Raw genomic sequence first — 23,605 nt, forward strand, 5'->3', positions numbered from 1 at the left:
GTTTTTTTTTTTGTCATAGGCACGTCCTATTCAAGGACACTTTTGCAAGGAGCAGTATCTCTTCTTCCCAAGGACGCCTGTATCTTGCGCTATAAAGGGAAATTTACTAGCCGCATGGTATGTGCTGGGACATTGTTTGAAGACAGACTTGTAGACAGCTGTCAGGGAGACAGTGGAGGTCCTCTCATGTGCCAGAGGTCAAACGGACAATGGATAATTGTAGGAATAACTTCTTGGGGTTATGGGTGTGGAAGAAAGGGTTATCCTGGTGTTTATACAAAGGTCAGCAAATTTACCCCCTGGATTAAAAAAGTGACAAAACTTAAATGAAGAAAAACATTCTTGTAAAATGCATTATAAGTATTATGAGTGGTACCACGGGGATATCTGTTCCTCGGCACACTATGAACATCTGCATTAATACGTTCCAAAAATGTGAAATGTCATTTTCCAGGTTACTGTTGCATTATTCATGGCTTGGAACTGAAAATGTAAGTCTTAGTCAATCACTAATGTCTCTAAAAGCAGAAAAAAAGCTTTGGTAAAAATAGCATACATGTATTTCCAAAAAAGTTACTTGTTTTTCTGAACACAAACCCAAGGACAAAACTTCCAAAACAAAACAGACCCAACACTGGCATGTTTATTATTATTGCTATCATGCAGTGCTGGGATTCCAACCATGACTTGCTACAAGGAATTTGATTTGTTTGGAAGATGTTTGTGGCTTTCCACAGGAGGCTCTGGTTAATCCCACATTCCAAGATCCTACTGACTGGCTGATCAGCTTCGGCAATTGACCTTAGTGTATGGAGGGCAGCCATGAGAATAGTACAGGTGGAACAGCAGTAGGGGGCCCTGTCATTGTTGGAGCCTTGAGGAAAAAATCGGATTTCCGATTGCAGCCCTAAGTGGTGCATCTGCGTGAGGACAACTGGACTGCAAGATCCGCTTGGACAAAGACAAACAAATGTTAAACCTTCTCGGTTAAGTGCCGCAGGATATGCCAGTACTATAGAGATAACATGATAATAAGAGTAAGGAAACTATGTCATTGTGTATAATATATGAAGAATATGATGTACGTATGCTGTAACTTGCTTTTACATATCTAAAATGTGTTGTTTTTGTGAAGGTCTCACTGTTCGGAGCTTGCTAATGTACAATAACAGCATTGGACACTGGTAGTTTCAGAAGTAAAAAAATTGGAATGAGAAATATTCTAAAAACCAAGTGCTCACATTACCCTGTTTAACCTCACTGTTGGCTGTGCCTTTTCATTTTGGTATATATATATATATATATATATAAAAAAAAAAACAGAAGAGAAGGAAAGCAATCTTATGACTTTATAAAGTAAAATGTTTTCAGCACTTCCTATTATTTTATGAACCATATTAATATTGTCTCTAACACAGAAAGGGATATAAAATGCGGTCTGTGATATTGCGGCAGCTCTTACGCTCCGGCTGATCTAATGTAGCTCTAACGATATGAACACAGATACAAACCATGAAAAACAGTACACACCTGCAAATTAGTATTAGTAAATCAAAAAAGTTGTATTGTACTGCAAAACTTTTTTTTTTTTTAAATTAGAATTCATTCTCTTAGGCTAGCGTCACACATGGCGGTTTACGCTAAAATGCTTCATACTTTTCCTGCCAAGATAACATCATTCAATTATTCTGGTATGCAGGTCTCACTATAGCATGCTTTCCGCTGTAAGTGATAATTTATTAATATTGATAAAATACCTGTAAAAAAACAAACAATGATTGTCTTTAAAAAAAATATTTATTTGGCAACATTATTAGGTTCTGTAAATGTGGTCTGCCACTTTGTGCAGCAAACAACAATAAATTCATATTTATATCAACATGAACAGAGGTAAATAGCCACATGCAATAACACTGTATAAGCAGATTTTCAAATCTAAGAAATAACATGGAGGGAAAGGAGATACCTTAGGTTAGTGCTGTCCAACTTATTACATGTAGTGGGCCAGTGTTTGCTCATACAACATGTTCAAGGACCGGATTGAAGGCGAAGGAAAGTCTTCTTCTACTTGGGTGGTGCCAAATGTTAGGCACCCCCCAGGGGTTTGTATATACTTACCTGAAACCCCTGGCCGGTGCTCCTATCGGTAGAAAACTGCACCGGACCGGGTTACTTCCAGCACAGCAAAACGATCCTCTTCCAGCTTCTTATTTCTTCAGATTTCCCAGGGCAGACAAACGCGCAGTAGACCGGAATAGATGACTTTTTAGCTAAAGTTCGGCTTTTCACTCTTCATGGTTTGTATACTGCGCATGCACAGCCGAAAGGAGAAAGAAGAAGCCGTTTTGTGATGCTTGCTGGAAGAACCTGGGGCCAATGCAGTTTTCTACTAATAGGAGCACCGGCTCGGGGTTTCAGGTAAGTTTATGCAATCAATCGGGGATGCATTCTTTCTCCTTTAAAGAGAACTAATGATGTCATACAGTGAAGTCTATGGAGCATTGTAGCAGATTGGGGGCCATAAAAATCCGGCCTGAGGGCCACATCTGGCCTCTAGTTGGACAGCCCTGCATTAGGCTATAGTTACACTAATGTCAGCAGAAAAATTGCAGATAGCACCCAATGCGTGTAGTAAGTGACATGAATGGCGTCTGCCTGTCACAGAAGACAAAGGGCATATTTTAACCATAAAACACTCAAGTGTGCATTTTGTTGCCTAAACCCATCATACATGCGCAGTGGGCAGCCTTAATAACAATTACTGACCATACACAGTGCTGTTTGATAAAACACGTAGGGGCTCAAGCAATCTTTAAGGAACCCACAGCGTGACTTTCCAAACTCACACTTTTTTAACAGGCCCATTGCTTTATGCATTGGGTCCTTGATCACAGGGTATCTCAGCAAGACAAAAACATAGAGATTCTCTAGAATATAGCAGTAAAAATGAAATGAACAAGGTGATTTGTACCAGTAAATTAGGGACAGCTGACAACCATGCGGGCTCCTCCTTTTTGCACTGCAAAGTGGAACATTAAAGGAAAGACAACATCTGCAGCTATCTTTTTATAGGCACCTATCATCAATATCAAAAATAGTTTTTCCCCTGCTATATCCCTGTTTTACCCTTCCCTGACACTAACCTAAAACATGTATGCTTCTTCTTCACTGCATCTTGTTTTTGGGCTTTGTTAAGACGTCACAGGAATGGGACTTGAATTAAGAAGCATCCAAACATGGCACTACCATTGGCTAGGACTGTTGTCAATCACACCGTCTATTTTCATTGGTGATGACCAAAGTAGTTTCAATGAAAGTTGCTGTCAGTTCTGAGCCACCTCTGCTGATAAATATACACATCAGTTAGATAACATGTAATTAAACCTTGTACAGGAGAGACCTGCCATTTTTATGTCTATTGCACACCTCTGTGGGATGTAAACGATCATAAACCCCAAATAGAAAATCAGTATAAAGCCAAAAGAGACCATCCCAGCATCATCGCAATGATTACAAGTATTCCCACCAAGAACCAGAACCAGTAACATGTGAGATGAGAAAACAAACAAGGGATGGATAGCCTTTGAATGCCAGTTGGAAGCACTTGTAACTATAAAGAATTATAAAGGGCCAGCACTAATATAGGTATAAGTAAAAATAACCTCCCTTGACAAGGGTTGATAGTGTAGTTTGTTGGGTAGTATACAGGATTTTTATTTTTATGCTTTGCAAAAATGTCAGACCCCTGACCAATTTGCTCATGAAAAATAAAAAAAACCTGAAATATGCTGTTTGCATGACATCCCTAATGTCTGAAACCAGTAAAAATTGCTGGGATGAAACAGAATTAAGAATTTATTAACACAGATGCCAAGCAGATAGCTACATTTCTACACACAGTATACTGTTATGAATGATTCTTACCAACTGGTCTGGTTGCCCTTTTATTTGACCAATTCCTGCCTCTCTCACAATGTGGTGCTCTCCTTAAAATGATTACTGCCCCACTGATGTACAGAGTATTCTCGACTGCCTGGCAGTATATTTAATAGTATATTTACCAATAGTAAATCTCATACACAGTGTATACATTGGGCCTAAATACAGAGTGTGTGTATATATATATATATATATATATATATATATATATATATATATATATATATATATATATATATATATATATATATATATATATATATATATATATATATATATATATATAGTCTTCCCTGTGTGTACTTTTTTTTTTTGGCAGACATTTGTCAGTATCAACATCACACTATGAAAAAGTAGGGAATGGCATTGCTATCATAAGCACAAGAAAGAAGTGTGTTATGCACAGCAAGTGCAGTAAAGCGAAGTGGATACTGTCATCCCAAGAGCAGCATTAGATATACTAAGCACTTTATATACATACAGTAAGAAGCACCGAGTACGGACACTCCACGCATATGGCCATCACAGAAGAAGGGCGCTGAAGCCTAGGGTAGCAACAGACCTAAATACAGTCCTTAACATCCATCATATTCACCCCAATACAAAGGTATTCTCTTGACTTTTGTCAACCCATGCTAGAAGCAACACATGCCCCATGTCTTCTTACCTTTAAGGCCAGAGCTCAGCCACATGAAGAATGAATAGTCCAAAGGGTGAATTTCAGTTTCCCTCCATCCTACCTGATCCCCACACTATGAGTTAAGTGTAGATAATGGAACAGTGACAAATGACTGCTGTCCCTGCCCCAAACTTCCTTCCCCTACTTCATATCTTCTCTCCTCCATTTTGCTTTTCTTTCCCAATCTCACTGATCAGATCGCCCTCCATTTCTCCTCCCTTCATCCTCATGCTTTATTCAATTTGCTATTCTGCTCTCCATTTATTCTTCTTTCAGTTAACATTTAGTATGTTACAGAATAGCTAAGTCTAAGCAACTCTTCAGTAAGCTTTAATTTTTCTTCTTCTCATTTTTGCATTATTTGCCTTCTTCTCACCCTTTTCAGCTTTCAAATGAGGGACTGACCCCATCTTAAAAAAAAAAGCCTCTGTAAGGCTACAGATTTATTGTTATTGCTACTTTGCATTACATATCTTTCTACTCTGAGCCTCTCCTATTCATATTCCAGTTTCTTATTCAAATCAATGCTTGCCAATGGTTGCTATGGTCATTTGGACCTTAGCAACCCGATTGCTGAAATTGCAAACTGCAGAGCTGCTGAATAAAGAGCTAAATAATTAAAAAAACGACAAATAATGAAAAATTATAACCAACTGTATATTGTCAAAGAATATCACTCTATAAATCACACTAAAAGTTAATTTAAAGGTGAACAACAGCCTTTAACCTCTCCTCCTTTACATGTTATCCCAGTTTCCCTTTCTGCCCCCCACCAATACTTTGGTCTCTTCTGCACCCCTTCCCCTATTCCCTTGTGTTCACTCCACCCCATAGTGCTCTCTCGTCTCTCAGCTCACCAACCATTACTATGACTTTGATTTTCCTGCTGCAGCCGATGGGACTGATGCTTCTGTACGGCCCGGGGAGCGTCTCTAAAGCCAGCGCTATTGGACAGTATGTAGGGGCTTCAATTAGAGACAGTCACTGTCTGATTACGCCGCACGTCACAGAGAAACCTTAGTAAGTTGCTGCGAAATGCCATCTCTCCGTCGCATCGGTAGGAAATCTAAACAGATGCAACACTACGGCCAGTCCCGCTCCTACACGCTTCCCACGAGCTACAACAGGAATTCCGAGCAGGAAAGGAAGAGGAGGCGCAGAAAGAGACGTCCGTGCGTCGTGACATCACATCCGCTCCCCCTCCCATGACAAGGATCTGATACACACAAGACACAGGAGTGTATTTTTAACATACAGCTGACATGATGACATTATGACATTATATGAAACGATGGCCTATGACATTACTGCCTGTGCATTCCACCATCTCCTGCCGTGTTCCCAGACCTTCCCCTTAGCTTTGGTTTAGTCAGCTGGATGTGATGGAACTCATGTTTGCAGAGTGGGAGGATGGCGAGAGATTTTCCTTTGAAGACTCTGATAGGTTTGAGGAAGACTCGCTCTGTTCCTTCATCTCTGAAGCGGAAAGTCTGTGCCAGAACTGGAGAGGATGGAGGAAACAATCTGCAGGGCCCAATTCACCCACTGTCAAAATTAAAGGTGAGGGCTGATTTGCTCTACTACTTCCCTATGTTCTCCCTTCTTATGCCCCCCCTTCCATGTGATTGTCTTTCTCTCACCCTAAATCAGTCTTTCTGTTCATCTGCATTGGCCTACACAATGTACTGGGAATTCATCATGAGCTTAATAATATAGACTGGATACAGTGAGATTCGCCACACAGACATTTGGTGCATTTCAGATGCTTCTGGAAATATTTCAGCATGGAAAAGTGGTAGAGAAATCCAATAATACTAAAAAGGACGACATGTAGTTATGGTGGATACATAGGGTTGGTATCATGCAATCTGCCATTCACTATGATCTCTTTATGTTCAGCCAGCGCATTTGAAAACATACATTTGCCTTTTTCAGGCTAAAAACTACCAGGTGACAAGCGGTTTTTATTCATATGATTGGCAGGAGGTGTAGAGGGGATAATTGGTAGTGTTTTATTTATATTAAATACACTGACAGAGAAATGCTACCTTTGACAAGCCATCAAAGAGGAGGATCACCTTTAGAGAAACTGAATTGTGCATTTATATAATATTTCCTATGCTGTTAAATCATTAACAAGAAAAAAAATCAATATACCACGGCAAGTAAATTGAACAGATTTTCAGCTCCAAGCTTACTGACTTCAGGGGGTCAACAATGCCCTGGCTGTGTAAGACCCCTGGTACAGTTGCATCTCCTTGATCCGATTGGCTGATGTGATTCACCCAAGCAGATCAGTGACATTTAAAGGAATCAGAAAGGAAGGTGCATGCACAGTAATGTTTAATGCCTGAGAGGAGGGGGTTAAGATCTATTTACAATAAAACAATAAATCCAGCAGCACTCAGATATGTGATTCAATTGTTTATTTGTGCCATTAGCAAAGCGACGTTTCGGCTATTCCAGTCCTTTATCAAGCTGGTAATATCCCGAAACGTCGCTTTGCTAATGGCACGAATAAACAATTGAATCACATATCGGAGTGCTGCTGGATTTATTGTTTTATTGTGGATGTATTCCTTGGCAGAGAGGAACACAGCTGTGCAACTGACGCTTCAAAAGGCGATTCAGTGTAAGTCGATTATAAAGATCTATTTACAATTACCTGCCCAGGTAGAGATACTGAAAACCATTTTATAAAATGTAAACCCCACAAGAATTATTAATTCAATTCACATATTTATTAATTTATTGAAACACCTTCGGTAAATCACCTATGAAGGTAAATCTGTTCAGATTTATTGATGCTTATCTTTAAGGGGCTAATATGCATGCTTAGAGATCTGTTTTTTATTTCATCTGGAACTTTTGCAGCAATATTTTTTTTCCCCATGGGAATTTTTGAAGTTATTGGTTGAGTTAAAAATGTAGTTAATAAAAGTAAGTCAGAACTGCACAAAGAAGAATAAGCAGTGAAAAAAAGTCATAGTTTCCTTTGAAGGAGTAATGGGACATTAAATTCACCCAGACAGAAGTGAAGTAGTATTTGTTCAAACATTTTGCTGTGTAACCGAGTTGACGTAGGGCGTAGCCCATAGATTGACAGATGTATTGTAATTTGTAGATAACATGACTGATCCGGGACATTTAGGGTAACACAAAGGCAATATTTTACATATGTAGATTAACTCTAACATAAAAATACTGTTGAATGCTTAGAGTGTTCATTTGCCATTGACTCATTGTTCCTGTTTGTATAGCCAGACAGGGAAACAAGGAGCTTGCATGTTTATCCAGATACCATGCATCTGATGGACATTGAATAGGCCACAGATTCATTTACACTTGAGTGGCATAACGTCCAGTTTGTTTAAAAGCTTGGTGCTATGTTTACTGTTGGGTTTTAGCAACATCATTTCACTAAATGCCAACAGCAACTTTCCATTTAGCAGAGGAAGTGTCCTGCTCAGGCTTTGAATCAAAATAGGCCCTGGTGTACTTGACAACTATGTACAGTATGCTTGGAGAAAACAAACAATAGGCACTGCAATTGTCAATATTTTAAAAATTGATAAAAAAATAGGCCCTAGCATTTCAAGTACACAAAGGACCTCGCCGACCCACTAAATAATGACTAGTCTATGGAATTTGACAGAATATAAAGGCCTGGCCTTACTTATGAGGCATCCTAGTGTCATTGAGATGGATATCACAGGAGAACTGCTAATTTGTAAAGTGATTCTTTCCGCCTCTTCCTTAAAACATATAAATTTCTTTACACTAATATTGAAACCAAATGCAGTAACATGCTAGTTGGACCATGGGTTGAAAGGCTGTATGTCATACATAATCAAATCAATTAAAACATACATTATACTAACCCTTTAGGCCCTGTAACCTAAAAGTGTCATGAAAAACACACACAGTGTGTATAAACATACCACTGGACCACATAATAAAGCTGCTTAAAACATATGGGTCAAACTAAACATGTGTATAGTTAAGTATATGATCACTATGCTATGGGGTATTTATCAAAATGTGAGATAAGAGCTCACCACAGAAAAATTCTATTCTTTCCTGTGGGATTTTTCGTTAGAGTTTACCATTTGATAAAAAACCCTTATAAAAATGTAATCTCACATTTTTAAAGATCTGTCCATAAGCTCCTACCTCTTTTGAAAGCAAAATTAGGTTGGGCATATATCTGGGACTTTAAAACAGGTTCCTGTTTCAAAAGCCCCCAGTGTCTCTGGACTACTGTTTGTACGCAAACACTCTCTTTAGAGAAAGTAGTGATCCTACGGTGCCCACATCCAAATTACAATCAGAAAATAAATTACCCTGCCTCTGATTTTTCAGTCAACACTGCCATTGGTTCATCAATAGCCCAGGGGGAGAGGGATAGTGGTTTGCATGTTGCCTGGATTTTGTTCTTGGTCTGCTTTACATTTTCCAACAGTCAAAGCTCCACAACATTTGTAATTCAAAATCTAAGGACAATGGCACACACAATGGTGTTTTGTCACCTGGAATTGTAAGTATAGAATGTCTGTAATTATATATTAAAATGAAATTATAGCAGGCAGCCTATTCGCTCTATTTGCACTTCCCACAGTCCCACAAAAGTCATACTAGAAATACAGTAGAACAAAAAGAACAGGGGCATACCCTCTATTGGGTAATACAGTCACACAAATGACCTGCTATAATGCACTACATACCTGTATATATCATAAGTAGTCCGGATCTCTGTGATACAGTTAAGCCACAAGTTACTCACTTGAGGAAATGTCAGCATATAAGTCACAGCAGAAAGCCTTTGCTATTCCCATTCGTAACAATTCCTGACTTGTTGCAAAGTCTATGGAGTCTGCATCGCTGTGGCAATATTTTGTGTTAGCATGGATTGTGGGTAAATCACACAAGCAAAAACCGTGGGAACAGAGCCCAACACACAGGAAACATATTTACGTCTTAAATTTCATTAAAGACATAATTAAAAATAGTTACTGTGTAACCAAAATATGTTTTGTGTATGTAATTTCAGATTTACTGCGGACTAAGCAGTAAAAAAAAAATGCGGCTCTGCATTTTGGAGCAAGTCACCCCTATCACTAGGATTAGGCACAATCACAATATTTTCTGTTCACTTTCTGGAGGAGGTTTGCAGCATATTGCCCCCCTCCCTCAGAGTGATAAATCCACTGGGCAACAAAAACGCTGCAAATATCAACCCCCCCCCCACGTTCCATTACACATCCCAGAATTTTAAGTGCTTGGACTCTTATCAGCAGTGCCAGAGTACCATATGGCGAATGTTCCCTTCATAGAGCCAAAGGCTGAGATTCTCTGTAGGTTTTGCTCAATGGCTACAGCTGGTTTTCAGCTACATGCCTTGGATAGCTTCACTTTCCTCATTAAGCTGATGTTCTGTTTTTATAGGTCCTTTGTGCATGTATAGAAAACATTTTTGTAGCATACATTTTATAAGGTTATTTAACTCAGTCTGCCCACTGACAGATAAAGTTGAATATGTAAAGGTCATAAAGCATTGAATCATTGGCAGCTGAGATTTATGCCAGAGAATTTACGGGGCATTGGATATTGTAGCATAAAGTCCTCCTTGCATAAATGGCCCAACAGTGCTTAATGCCAAATATATACCTTTATTTTATATCATAAGGCTTCTGTGCAAGACTGAGGGCACAGCAGCATAGTGACTATAAATGTCAACCCCCAAATCTGCCCAGTATCTGTCTTGCCTTTAAAGTTGTTGTTTACCTTTAAATTAAGTTTTGAGTTATTTAGCTTTATATTCAGCAGCTCTCCATTTTGTTTCAGCAACCTGGTTGCCAGGCTCCAAATTACCTAGCAACCATGCATTGATTGGTATATGAATAGGAGAGGGGCCTGAATAGAAAGTTGAGTAATAAAAAATAGCAATAACAATACATTTGTAGTTTTACAGAACATGTGTTTTATAGATGGGGCCAGTGACCTCCGTTGGAAAGAGTTCAAAGAAAAAGGCAAGTAATTAAAAAAATGATAAAAAAATAAATAGTGAAGACCAATTGAAAAGTTTCAAATTGGCCATTTTATAACATACTTAAAGTTAATTTAAATATAAACCACCCCTTTAATGTCTGGTCCCACCATATGGTATGCCATGGTTTATTGGCTGAAAGGAAAACATTGTTTTATCTTTGAAGCATCTGTTACCAATTGATTATTAATGGGCAGATTTACTAAGGGACGAAGTGAATTTTCAAAGTAAAAAAATTTGAAGTAATTTTTTTTGGATACTACGACTTCGAATTTTCTTCGATTCGAAGTAAAAATCGTTTGAATATTCGACCATTCGATAATCGATACTGTCTCTTTAAAAAAACTTTGCCTTTAATACTTCGCCAAATTAAACCTGCCGAAGTGCTATGTTAGCCTACGGGGACCTTCTACAACCATTTTCTAAGTCTTTAGAGGTTGAAGGAAAAACCTTCGATCGATTGCTGAAATCGTTCGATCGAACGATTTTTATTCGACCGCAGGATTGCCAGATTTGTTGAAAAAACGTTGAATTCGAATGGTCGAATTTCAAAGTTTTTTGTACTTCGAAATTCGACCATTGATAAATCTGCCCTTAAGTGTTCTTTTTAAGTTTGACATTTTATCAACCCTTTTTGGCCAATGACAGCAATATAGTGCCTAGGAAATTGTTCATACCTTACAATAATTTAGAGTGTGACTTGAAAATTCCTCTGCATGCTCACTATTGTTGGCTTGTTTGCTAAAAGGATTTGCTCAGATTTTCCATTTTGCATTTGAATTCTATAAAGGCTTTTTTTTTTTTCAAGAGTTTCTTTTGTCAAAACATTTTAGGGCAAATCGATTAAGATTTAAGGCAATCCCTTAGCTCATGTCAGTCATGTGCCATATACAACTTTAACTTTGGATCAGTCAGATGTATTCAGACAAGCATCGCAAAACCTATTTGTGTGTTTCCATGCCAATAGACAGTAAAGGAACTTGCTGCTTATAAGAAAGGCTTTGCAAACCATGTGGTCATATAAATACATCTGTTTCCTTTTAGCAGAAGAACAATAGATTAGTTAGATTGTTCTGTGATTATGGAATGTTTCCCTTTCATACCATAGTCCAAGTCTAGTGTTGGCTTCATAAAGACCCTGAAACTGGACAAGAAATCTATGTTTTAGTTACTAAATATTTTATGATCTCTTTCTTCAGGTCCGTTTAAAAACATTTATAGCGAAAGTAAATCTTGCTTTAGTGTCCTTCTATTTATTATTGATCTCAGTAGCACTTCTATGTAGTGGAGTACAGGTATGGGATCCTTTATCCAGAATCCTGAAAGTTCTAGTAAGGATTTATTATATCTTAGTTTGGATCAAGTACAAGGTACTGTTTTAATAGAACCGAGAAAAAGGTAATGATCTTTAAAAATGTTGATTATTTGGATAAAATGGAGTCTTCTTGTAATTCTGAGCTTTCTGGATAACAAATCCCATACTGTATTTCACAGAATAGAAGAAATGCTGTAGGAATGAGGGGCTGCACCCAATACGTTTTTTAGATGTAGATTTAGATGAGCTAAATACAAACGTTAGTTTTTTTTGTGATTTTATTGCCCTGGGTGCTTTAGGTCCAAATTTACTTACAGAAGTTGCAATTTTGACATTTCTGTTGAAAGTGGTACTGAAAGTATTCAGTAAAGGGCTCAGCCCAGTCCAAAGATTATGGATTCAGTTTATCCCTTAATCATTTCTGAGAGAGCAATGCCATGGGACTTTTTTTGAGTGATGCTCATTAATAAATAACGAGTAAATAAATAAAAGGAGTATTAATGACATTCAGTCTAAAAGCATAATAGATAAGGCACGAGAGAGCTACCATTAGGTTATTATTGATACATGCATAACTAAGGCTCTCTAAATACACAATGACAATTAAATGAGGTCAGGATATAGAAAGTAAAGTAAACAGCCCATCACTGCTGTTGTTCAGTGGTTTGAAAGGAATTAATATAGGGAATAAAGTGCTGAGAAACCTACTGCACTCAATTATAAAGCTTCAGTATTTTTTAATTTATTCTTCTACATATTTTCATGAAGGAAAATAGCTATGAAACACTATTCTCTGAATGAAATCTGGACAGCGGTTTTTGTGTATAATATTTAAAAAACATTAAAAATAAAACAAATCACATAAAAGGCTAACACACTTTTCTAATTTTTAGTGAGGCAAAATACATCTGACAGACAGCAGCCAGGCTGCTAGCTTTTGGCGTATAAGCACAAATAGCAGTCCAGTTATGCATACGACATCACTAAGTGGTTGAGAGACTAACTCAACAAAAGTCGCAAATTTTCCCCCATGTCTAGTAGCCCATAGCTTCCAGTCAAAACCCAGGAGATATAGGGGCCCCATGAGTTCCTAATTCATATACAATTTCAGTAAATATTGGTAAAATAGTCAACCCCTAATAATTTTGGGGGCCTGAAAATAGTGCCTATTAATGCAGATACGAGGCTGAGTGGTTCGGCTGCCCAATGTGACCATGTGACTGTGTCTAACACTGCTCTTTCACTAAATGATCATTCATTTCTGTCAGACACCTATGAGTTATAAAAGGTGATAGATCAAGACTTGGCGGAAACACAGAACTTTCAAAATATGCAGAATAAGCTGACAAAAATACAGTGCTTATATGCCTTTAAGAGGAATGCTTTGTCTAACTTTGCAGTTAGAGAAATAAATTAAATTAAACATAGATAATGCTTTTTCAGGCCTCCTGAGTAACTGTATGACCCCAGTCTGCCAGTGGACGTCACAGAGTTCTATATATGACATCATCCTATGCTGTAATACAGACTACAAACATGTCATATATTGATTTATCATCTGTATGATTTCTTATAAACAGTACATAAAGGACTGTCAGAGTCAACAAATCATTCTTTACATAATATCTCCCGTGTAGATTAGTTTAAGTGGAACAGCTTTCATTAAGTGTCTTGAGTACTGAGCCTCCTTTATGATTGGTGCAATAAACATTTGGTTCAATATTTTGCCTACTGGGTGCAGAGTAAAATCCAGTATACCTGAAGGTAGAGACTCATGGTTCAAGCACAGTGTGCCCAGTTAGTTCAGTTTAGGGCACTTGAATAATGAGTAATGGAGTAGTAGCAGGACTTTTGTTTGACATCTCTCCATCTCTGTCCTTATCCCTTGACAAAACTGTCATTGATGTAAATATGCACACTCTAGTTTATGCTTATATGAGAAGGAAAGTGAATTCAGTGGGTTGGTCAGGTAGCAGTTTGTTATGTACCCATCAGTGACTAGAATTGGTTATGGTCACTTCCCATAAGAGCACCATACTGTCATCTTCATTAGTTGGTTCCAGAATCCCTTGCATTTCCCAGTACAGGCGCATGTGTAATCTAGTAATTATTCCAACTTATTATACTGTAGATGCATTCAGTACTGGATACCTAGTTGAATGAAACAAGATGCTGGTCAGGAAAAAAAAAACCAGGAGCACTGGCCTAGGGTAGAAAGTAAGGCTAGTGCTACGTGTGGCTATTTCTCAGTCTGCGTATAAAATAGTGTGAGAAAAAAAGATCAGTCAGGCACTGCATCAGCCTGGGTGTAAACACACAGAGCGGTATGCAGGGTCAGACTTGGTTGGCGGACCACCGGGAAAAAAAACCTACTCTCCCCATGTTATGGGGGGGGGGGCAGGGGACTCGTCACATCTCTGGGTCTGCATGGATGTTCAGAGGGTGGGTCTGCGGTTGGGAAGTTGGGAAGGGGCCCTTAAAGTAGAAGGAAAGGCTAAAATTAAGTAAGCTTTATTAGAAAGGTCTATATAAATACACCAGTAAACTCTCAAATGAATGCTGCTCTGAGCCCTCTGTCAAAAGAAACACCATATTTCTTTCCTTCCAATGTGTACACATGGACTTCTGTATCAGACTTCCAGTTTTCAGCTTAAACCTCCAGGGGACGGCCTTGAACATGCTCAGTTAGCTCCTCTCCCCCTCCCTCCTCCCTCCTCCTGCTGTAATCTGGGCCCAGAACTATGAGTGAGCAGGGAGAGACTCAGCCAGGAAGTGATCTCACACCAAGCCAGTATGGCAGCTGCTATCCTAAACAAACAGAGAACACTTCAAGAGCTGTTTACTCAAGTATGGTAAAGCATTCTGCAGAATAAATATAGTGTTATAGCTTGCACTATTGTGGCTTATATATTGGCAATAAACTGCTTCAGTAGCTATCCTTCTCCTTTAAGGTCTCAGAAAGAGAAGCATGCAAATTGTTTGTTTCTTTCCTATACAAAGGTTGATAAACAGCCAAATGTGAGACTAGCCAAACCAGTTTTAATCTTTGTGGGACTTAAATTGTCCTTCTTCTAAAAGCATCCAGTTCAGTTTGGTGCATATTTATTTCATTGTACTAGAACATTGTAAAACTAATATAGGAATGGAATCACGTTGGGGTCTGTCTGCACTCTGCATCATGCATCAGATAAAAGATCCAGCTCAAGCACCGTGTTGGTAGGTGCAGCAAGCTCTTTCCATAAGACAGACAGTAAGTTCAGAGCCCTGTTGCGGCCTGTGTCCACCACCACCACTCACAGACTTGACATCTGAATAATGCCTACTAGCCTCACTCCTCCCAGATCCCTCACATAAATACAACACTACTAAATGTAGAGCCAACTTGATATATCGAGGATTTTTCATTAGCATTATAATATCCACTAAGGGGGTTATTTACTAAAACTCGATTTTTTTTTTCTGGTCGTGCATTTTGGGGAAAAAACCTCAAATGTTTCAAGAAAAAAAAAAAAACCTCGAAATTTTTGAGATTTATTATACGCCAATGCTGCAAAAAAACCCTGAAAATCTGCCATCTCAAACCTGTCGAGGTCATGTATACGTCAGTGGCAGATGTCCCTATACCAATTTGAAGATATTGTGGTTTGCGCCGGGTTTAGCCTGCTAATCCAGGGTTTTCGGCAATAACCTGGAAAAAATGATCAATTTGGGAGAAAAGTCAGAAAAAATTGTAGGATTTGGGTTTTCACTCTATTATATTTTTTTTCAAGATCCAATTTTTTTAGTTATTTTAATGATAAATAAGGCAAGGGAGTTTGGTAGAGCTTTTTTTATTAAAAAAACGAGAAAATCAGATTTTAGTAAATAACCCCCTAGGTATCTTGCATGGAAAAGATACTCCATATCTGCTGTATGTTGGGATTTAGATTTAGATTAGGCGCATGAACAGGATACTTTCAGGAAAAGATTCTTTAAGGGCATAGGAACAGTTTGCATCTTTCTTGCTGTTCTGTTAAAGAATAAAGAACCTGTAATTAAATGTTGACTTTGCTTTATTATGGTTATCTATATTATTTTAAAAAGTGTGCACATTAACTCCCAGCATAACTGAGCGTTGGTTTCCCCCTGCAACCCGTGCCTCAAGCAAAGCATGCTGTACAGTTTAGGGCACAAGAATGTTTCCATGATTGTAAGCTCTTTGGCGGGGGTGCATTGGTAGTGCAATATGAATGAATAAATACAATACAAATACAGGTACAGGATCCGTTATCCGGAAAGATCCAAATTACGGAAAGGCCATCTCCCATAGACTCCATTAAAATGAAATAATTCACATTTTAAATAATAATAATAAAACAGTACATTGTAACTGACCCCAACTAAGATATAATTAATCCATATCGGAGGCAAAGCAATCCTATTGGGTTTATTTAATGTTTACAGGATTTTTTAGTAGACTTAAAGTATGGAAATCTAAATTATGGAAAGACACCTTATTCGGAAAACCCCTGGTTCCGAGCATTCTGGATAACCTGTATAAGTGTCTGCAATACTATCATTGTATCTATTTATTGTAAATATTTAACCCTTCAAGTATTACAGTGACATGATATATATTTCTGTACTTCAGATATTGTAAGGCTGTAGGTTCTAATACCAGCTTGTGACTGATGGATATTGCTTCTTTCGTTTCCCTTATAGATGGGTTAGTGAATCCTTTGGTAGAGCTGTCTGCTAAACAGGTGGCATTTCACATTCCGTTTGAAGTGGTAGAGAAAGTCTATCCCCCAGTGCCGGAGCAGCTGCAATTGCGCATTGCTTTCTGGAGCTTTCCTGAGAATGAGGAGGATATCAGGTATGCAATAGACAAATGTCAAAAGATACAACATAATTTAATACTGGTATGGTATTTATAACCTGAATATTCATTATACAGAAAGCTCTACATTGCATCAATGCTTCCATCTCCCCCTTCAAGCATGTTCCCAGCAATGTCTATTACATTGAAATGAGTCCTTCTATTTGAGCCTGCTGTAAACATGCAGAGCTGTGCAGCAGAGATTTACTATTGGTAGTTAGGGAACAAACTGAATGACTGATCTGTAATGACCAATCACATTTAATAACATTCAATCCATAACAATTTGGATTGTTTGGTTAGAATTTTTTTTTAATTTTATCGGCACCATGGAAAGCACATTTTAATTATAATAAATTTTGATCAAATCCACTTAAAAAAAACGTAAAGCTGCACAACTTTTAGATTCTGTCAATAAGAACAATACTGGTTCTTATATTTGCCCGTTTAGGATTATTATTTAACAGTAGCTCTACATTTGCTATGAGCTCTGGGTATGTCACATTGTGAATATATATATATATATATATATATATATATATATACACACACACACAGTGGTGTGAAAAACTATTTGCCCCCTTCCTGATTTCTTATTCTTTTGCATGTTTGTCACACTTAAATGTTTCTGCTCATCAAAAACCGTTAACTATTAGTCAAAGATAACATAATTGAACACAAAATGCAGTTTTTAAATGAAGGTTTACATTATTAAGGGAGAAAAAAAACTCCAAATCTACATGGGCCTGTGTGAAAAAGTGATTGCCCCCCTTGTTAAAAAATAACTTAACTGTGGTTTATCACACCTGAGTTCAATTTCAAAGGTTATAAAGCCATTTCTAAAGCTTTGGGACTCCAGCGAACCACAGTGAGAGCCATTATCCACAAATGGCAAAAACATGGAACAGCGGTGAACCTTCCCAGGAGTGGCCGGCCGACCAAAATTACCCCAAGAGCTTAGAGACAACTCATCCGAGAGGCCACAAAAGACCCCAGGACAACATCTAAAGAACTGCAGGCCTCACTTGCCTCAATTAAGGTCAGTGTTCACGACTCCACCATAAGAAAGAGACTGGGCAAAAACGGCCTGCATGGCAGATTTCCAAGGCGCAAACCACTTTTAAGCAAAAAGAACATTAAAGGAATTGTTCAGTGTAAAAATAAAAACTGGGTAAATAGATAGGCTGTGCAAAATAAAAAATGTATCTAATATAGTTAGTTAGCCAAATATGTAATGTATAAAGGCTGGAGTGATTTGATGTATAACATGTCAATTCAGATCACTACTTCCTGCTTTTCAGCTCTCTTGGTTTACACTGACTGGTTACCCTGGTTACCAGGCAGTAACCAATCAGAGACTTGAGGGGGGGCCACATGGGTCATATCTGTTGCTTTTGAATCTGAGCTGAATGCTGAGGGTCAATTACAAACTCACTGAACAGAAATGTACCATGTGGCCCCCCTTCAAGTCGCTGACTAACTCAGAGTTATAGAGCTGAAAAGCATGAAGTTGGATTCTGGCTGTTTTATTAGACATCTGTTCACTCCAGCCTTTATACATTACATTTTTGGGTAACTGACTATATTAGAAACATTTTTTATTTTGCACAGCCTATCTATTTACCCAGTTTTTATTTTTACACTGAACTGTTCCTTTAAGGCTCGTCTCAATTTTGCTAAAAAACATCTCAATGATTGCCAAGACTTTTGGGAAAATACCTTGTGGACCGACGAGACAAAAGTTGAACTTTTTGGAAGGTGCGCGTCCCGTTACATCTGGCGTAAAAGTAACACAGCATTTCAGAAAAAGAACATCATACCAACCGTAAAATATGGTGGTGGTAGTGTGATGGTCTGGGGTTGTTTTGCTGCTTCAGGACCTGGAAGACTTGCTGTGATAGATGGAACCATGAATTCTACTGTCTACCAAAAAATCCTGAAGGAGAATGTCCGGCCATCTGTTCGTCAACTCAAGCTGAAGCAATCTTGGGTGCTGCAGCAGGACAATGACCCAAAACACACCAGCAAATCCACCTCTGAATGGCTGAAGAAAAACAAAATGAAGACTTTGGAGTGGCCTAGTCAAAGTCCTGACCTGAATCCTATTGAGATGTTGTGGCATGACCTTAAAAAGGCGGTTCATGCTAGAAAACCCTCAAATAAAGCTGAATTACAACAATTCTGCAAAGATGAGTGGGCCAAAATTCCTCCAGAGCGCTGTAAAAGACTCGTTGCAAGTTATCGCAAACGCTTGATTGCAGTTATTGCTGCTAAGGGTGGCCCAACCAGTTATTAGGTTCAGGGGGCAATTACTTTTTCACACAGGCTTGGATTTCTTTTCTCCCTAAATAATAAAAACCCTCATTTAAAAACTGCATTTTGTGTTTACTTGTGTTATCTTTGACTAATAGTTAAATGTGTTTGATGATCAGAAACATTTTGTGTGACAAACATGCAAAAGAATAAGAAATCAGGAAGGGGGCAAATAGTTTTTCACACCAGTGTGTGTGTGTGTGTGTGTGTGTGTGTGTGTGTGTGTGTGTGTGTGTGTGTGTGTGTGTGTGTGTGTGTGTGTGTGTGTGTGTGTGTGTGTGTGTGTGTGTGTGTGTGTGTGTGTGTGTGTGGTGTGTGTGTGTGTGTGTGTGTGTGTGTGTGTGTGTGTGTGTGTGTGTGTGTGTGTGTGTGTATATATATATGTTTTTTGGACTTATACGTCCTGTGTATTGCATTTTTTTTGTTGTTTAAATAAATAACTAAATTATTAATAAACTAAAAAAAACTATAAAAAAAATAAATATTGATGACCAATCAAAAAGTTGCTTAGAATTTGCCACCCTATAACATAGTAAAGGTTAACTTAAAGGTGAACTACCCATTTAACACAGAGCCTTGTGAAAGCTAAAAATATTAGCCATATGTATGATCTCTTTGGTTTGGTATGGTAAACTTATTATATTTGCAGATGGGAGCATAGATTGAAGGCATTCCATAATAACATAATATAACAACATAATCTGTGTTTTTAATTAAAAAAGAAATAACCGTGTTACTTTGCTAGTGTCTATAGTGAAGGTTATAATGCTTTCCTTTCAGGCTTTACTCATGCTTGGCCAATGGCAGCGCCGATGAGTTCCAGAGAGGAGAGCAACTCTTTCGGATGAGAGCAGTTAAGGATCCCCTACAGATAGGTTAGTGGTCTCACCTGACATCAGATGCTGGATACATTCATTTGTGAAATTACAGGTTTATGTAGTTCCTTTTATGCTGAAAATACCTCTTTGTTTAAAATAAAAATATCTCCATCTCTAGAGTTCTGGCTTTCTGGACTGCAGTAAAGTGAAGTTATTGTTGCCTATTTGGGTGGCATCTAAGATTAGTAATAATGGGTTAATTAACCCTCGATATTCGACTGTCGAAGTTAAATCCTTCGACTTCGAATATCGAAGTCGAAGGATTTAGCACTATTCGTTTGATCGAACGATTAAATCCTTCGAATCGTTCGATTCGAAGGGTTTTAATCCATCGATCGAACGATTTTTGTTCGACCTAAAAAAGCTAGCAAAGCCTATGGGAACCTTCCCCATAGGCTAACATTGACTTCGGTAGCTTTTAGGTGGCGAACTAGGGGTCGAAGTTTTTTCTTAAAGAGACAGTACTATCGAATAGTCGAACGATTTTTAGTTCGAATCGTTCGATTCGAAGTCATGGTCGAAGTAGCCAAAAAAACCATTCGAAATTCGAAGTTTTTTTTCTCTATTCCTTCACTCGAGCTAAGTAAATGGGCCCCCTAATGTAAAGTGGTGCGTAAATGTGAAGGTTGTAGTGCAGTGCAGTTGGTGTTTTATCCTTACAGGTTTCTGAGAGGTAGAGAATGATAAACTGGAAACCACAGCTGTTCAAACCATCTTGTTTTAAAATGTATAAAATTTTAGTGGGCAAGCTGAAAATATTTTTTTGTGCGTTTGGTACTGTTTGTGTTTATGCTGGCAGTGCATTTTAGAAAATTAAATGTGCATGCACAAGAGCACAGTTCATATCTTAAAAAACCATATGTGCTTTGGAGATAAAGCAAGGCTTTTATTACTTGTAATAATAATCAAAACCCATGCATCTCTTTGTAGAGAGCTTCCCGTTGACTTTAATGGAAATTTCTATGAGTAGTTTTGCATGTTTTAGGGCAATAAATGTCTGTGTCCTGGGTAGCACAAAAAGCATAGTATCAAGGACACTTGCAGAAATGTTTCATACCCTTAAACATTTTGCAGGGACAATTTTAGATGTGATTTTACCAGATTTTATAATACTCTAATTTCAAGCAAAACACTTCTCTCACATGGTGATGAAGATCCTGCAGCTTGGAGAATGGACACTAATGTGTTAAAAGTAACGCCTTCTCCTCCTGCTCTGGGCTTCATCCTCTGCCTCCTCCTGTTAGTTTCAATTTCTTTTAGTGTCTCAGAAGGAAGACACGGGCACACAGTGGCTGGAGCAAATGTTAGAACCATGGTTTAAGGAAAACAATACAGCCGCAGCACCTCTTTGTTGCAAAAAGTGAAAACTTGAATTAATTAAAATTTATTTATAAATTCAAGTTTTCACATTTTTCTCTTTTTTCAACAAGAGTATGCAAACCCCTGGCAAGGGGTTCTGGACTGCTTTGCACCCAATCTACAAGGTGGTTGAAGTACACACAATATTGTCTATTTTAGAACCATGGTTTAAAGTTATGCCACATTGGAGCCAGTGCGTATCAGATTCTGGAGCCTCCCCAGCCACCTAGGTTTAGGTCCCTAGAGAGTTACTGCCCATCAGACTTCCCGTGCTCCGGAGGACTGAAGGCATGCTCCCCCTTCCCTGAGGCTATGTTCCCACTCTTTGGAAGCCTTCACCAGCCTAGGATGCCTATATATGGCGGCACTCACAGGATTTTCAAGCAGAATAAAGAAAACTTTTTATTTAACTCGAAGTTTCGATCTTTCTCAGGAGTATACAAACATGCAACCAGAGACCCCATCCACCCACTGATTATAAGTTCAGAGGTTATAATCAGTTTGTGGATGGAGTGCCGCCATTATTCACCTATATATATATATATATATATATATATATATATATATATATATATATATATATATATATATATATATATATATATATAAAAGGACAGCAAATAAGTTACTTTTGGACAAAAAACTGGCTGGATGGATGAGTATGAACCTACCTCGAACTCACCCAAGTTGCAGCAGCATTCACGGATCCAATAGACAAACGGCTAGAAGGGTTTTGTAAAGCAACCTTCACAGCATCAGGGACAGCCTTCAGACCTGTATTTGTTATTGTTTGGGTGACTGAGGCTATTGAAGTCTGGCTGGAGCCAGTGGCGCAGCTCCTCGGATCAGAGGACTCCTCTACGGACTTACAACTCTCCCAAAAAAGCATCTGCACAATCCATAGCAGCTTGTTGTTTTCTGTGGCTCAAGACATGGTCAGCGGAGCTGACATCAAAGAGGTTCTTAGTATGTCTTTCCCTCCATGGAAAACAGCTCTTCGGAACTTGACAAGATAATATCCCAGGCTCCAGGCAGCAAAAGTACATTCCTTCAACAGAACAAGTCCAAAAGACCACCCTTAAAACAAAGACCCTTTTTTTGTCCCTTTTGGCAGGGACAGAGGACTAAACCACGGACAGAAAAATCGAACACAAACACGTGCTCACAGTAAAAAAAACAAACAAGGATCCACTTGGTCCACTTAGTCTACTAAGTCCTCCCAGAACATGACCACTTCTGCATGAAGGTGTGACCACCCCTGGAAGCACTCCCTTAAGTGGCCGTCTAAGATCCTTTCGGGAGGCATGACAAAGTCAAATAAGGGACTAATGGGTCCTTCAGATAGTATCCCACAGATATTTGGTAGACTTGTTACAGCATCTCCTCACTGACTTCTCAAGTAGAATCCCAAGCGTGATGAGTTTCTAACCAATCCAAGACCTTGCGACTTTAGGGCTGATTCAACCAGTTCCAAGGCCAGACAGAGGGAAGGGACATTATTCAAACCCTTTCATGGTCCTCAAAAAGAATGGCTCTAACAGACCAGTTCTGGGCCTAAAGACCCTCAACCACTTCGTCAAGCAATACGATTTAAAGATGGAGTCAATACAGTCAGGGTTAATGTCTATGGAGAAAAACAAATTCATGACTATAATAGACATAAAGGTGCATATCAGCATATACCTATCCACCCCAATCATCAAAGATTTCTGAGATTTTATGTGGCCGGGAGCCACTGGCAATTTGTTGAGCTCCCATTTGGTCTCTCTTCTGCACCACGCCCCTTCACCAAGGTAATGGCAGCAGCATTATCGGAGATCAGGCTGTAGGGCATAAGAGTCATCTCATATTTGGAGGATCTTCATATAAAGGCCCCGTTGCTGGTGTTAGCTAATAATCATACCTCTTAAGTATTTCAGACCCTGACCCAATCTAATGCTAACATAGTTCATAGAATACCTACGATTGATGCTGGACTCCAGGAAGGGAAGGGACTTTCTCCCAGGGCACAAGATTAACATGCTAGCAAAGTGAAAACCTTCCTACAGGGGGTGACGAGATTGGTTCCTACAGGTATCCACTCCCCCCTTGGAACCTGAACTTGCTGTCCTACAAGATCCTACAAGAGGACCTTTATGAACCACTAGACACCGTCCCTCTGCCCGATCTTACGGAAAAGGTTGTATTCCTTCTGGCGATTACATCAGCACATAGAGTT

At 38.7% G+C, this 23,605-nt stretch overlaps 2 protein-coding genes and 1 long non-coding RNA gene across 5 annotated transcripts in view; 2 read left to right on the top strand and 1 right to left on the bottom strand.

The window, feature by feature from the left end:
- The window catches only part of XB987369.L (provisional ortholog of serine protease 12 L homeolog), a 31,730-nt gene extending 30,432 nt beyond the window's left edge, over positions 1-1,298 (top strand). For both annotated transcript variants that reach the window (XM_018225436.2, XM_041568852.1), the window contains one exon: positions 20-1,298. In XM_018225436.2, the coding sequence (XP_018080925.1) occupies positions 20-330 (311 nt within the window). In that variant the 3' untranslated portion in view covers positions 331-1,298. The remainder of the gene's footprint in view (positions 1-19) is intronic.
- Positions 719-5,017, bottom strand: LOC108696255. Its single transcript, XR_001932209.2, has 2 exons — positions 4,607-5,017; positions 719-3,343 (listed from the first exon to the last, which is right to left on the bottom strand). It is a non-coding gene; the product is annotated as an uncharacterized LOC108696255 (long non-coding RNA).
- A 314-nt stretch (positions 5,018-5,331) lies between these two features.
- LOC108696253 (zinc finger SWIM domain-containing protein 8) overlaps positions 5,332-23,605 on the top strand; it is a 50,387-nt gene continuing 32,113 nt past the window's right edge. Inside the window, exons 1-3 of one of the 2 annotated variants that reach the window (XM_018225434.2) lie at positions 5,332-6,178; positions 16,681-16,834; positions 19,931-20,025. In XM_018225434.2, coding sequence (XP_018080923.1) covers positions 6,001-6,178; positions 16,681-16,834; positions 19,931-20,025 — 427 coding nt within the window. In that variant the 5' untranslated portion in view covers positions 5,332-6,000. The remainder of the gene's footprint in view (positions 6,179-16,680; positions 16,835-19,930; positions 20,026-23,605) is intronic. The other variant, XM_018225432.2, reaches the window with a different exon arrangement.

Source organism: Xenopus laevis, chromosome 7L (assembly GCF_017654675.1).
Source record: "Xenopus laevis strain J_2021 chromosome 7L, Xenopus_laevis_v10.1, whole genome shotgun sequence".
Classification (NCBI taxonomy): Eukaryota; Metazoa; Chordata; class Amphibia; order Anura; family Pipidae; genus Xenopus; species Xenopus laevis.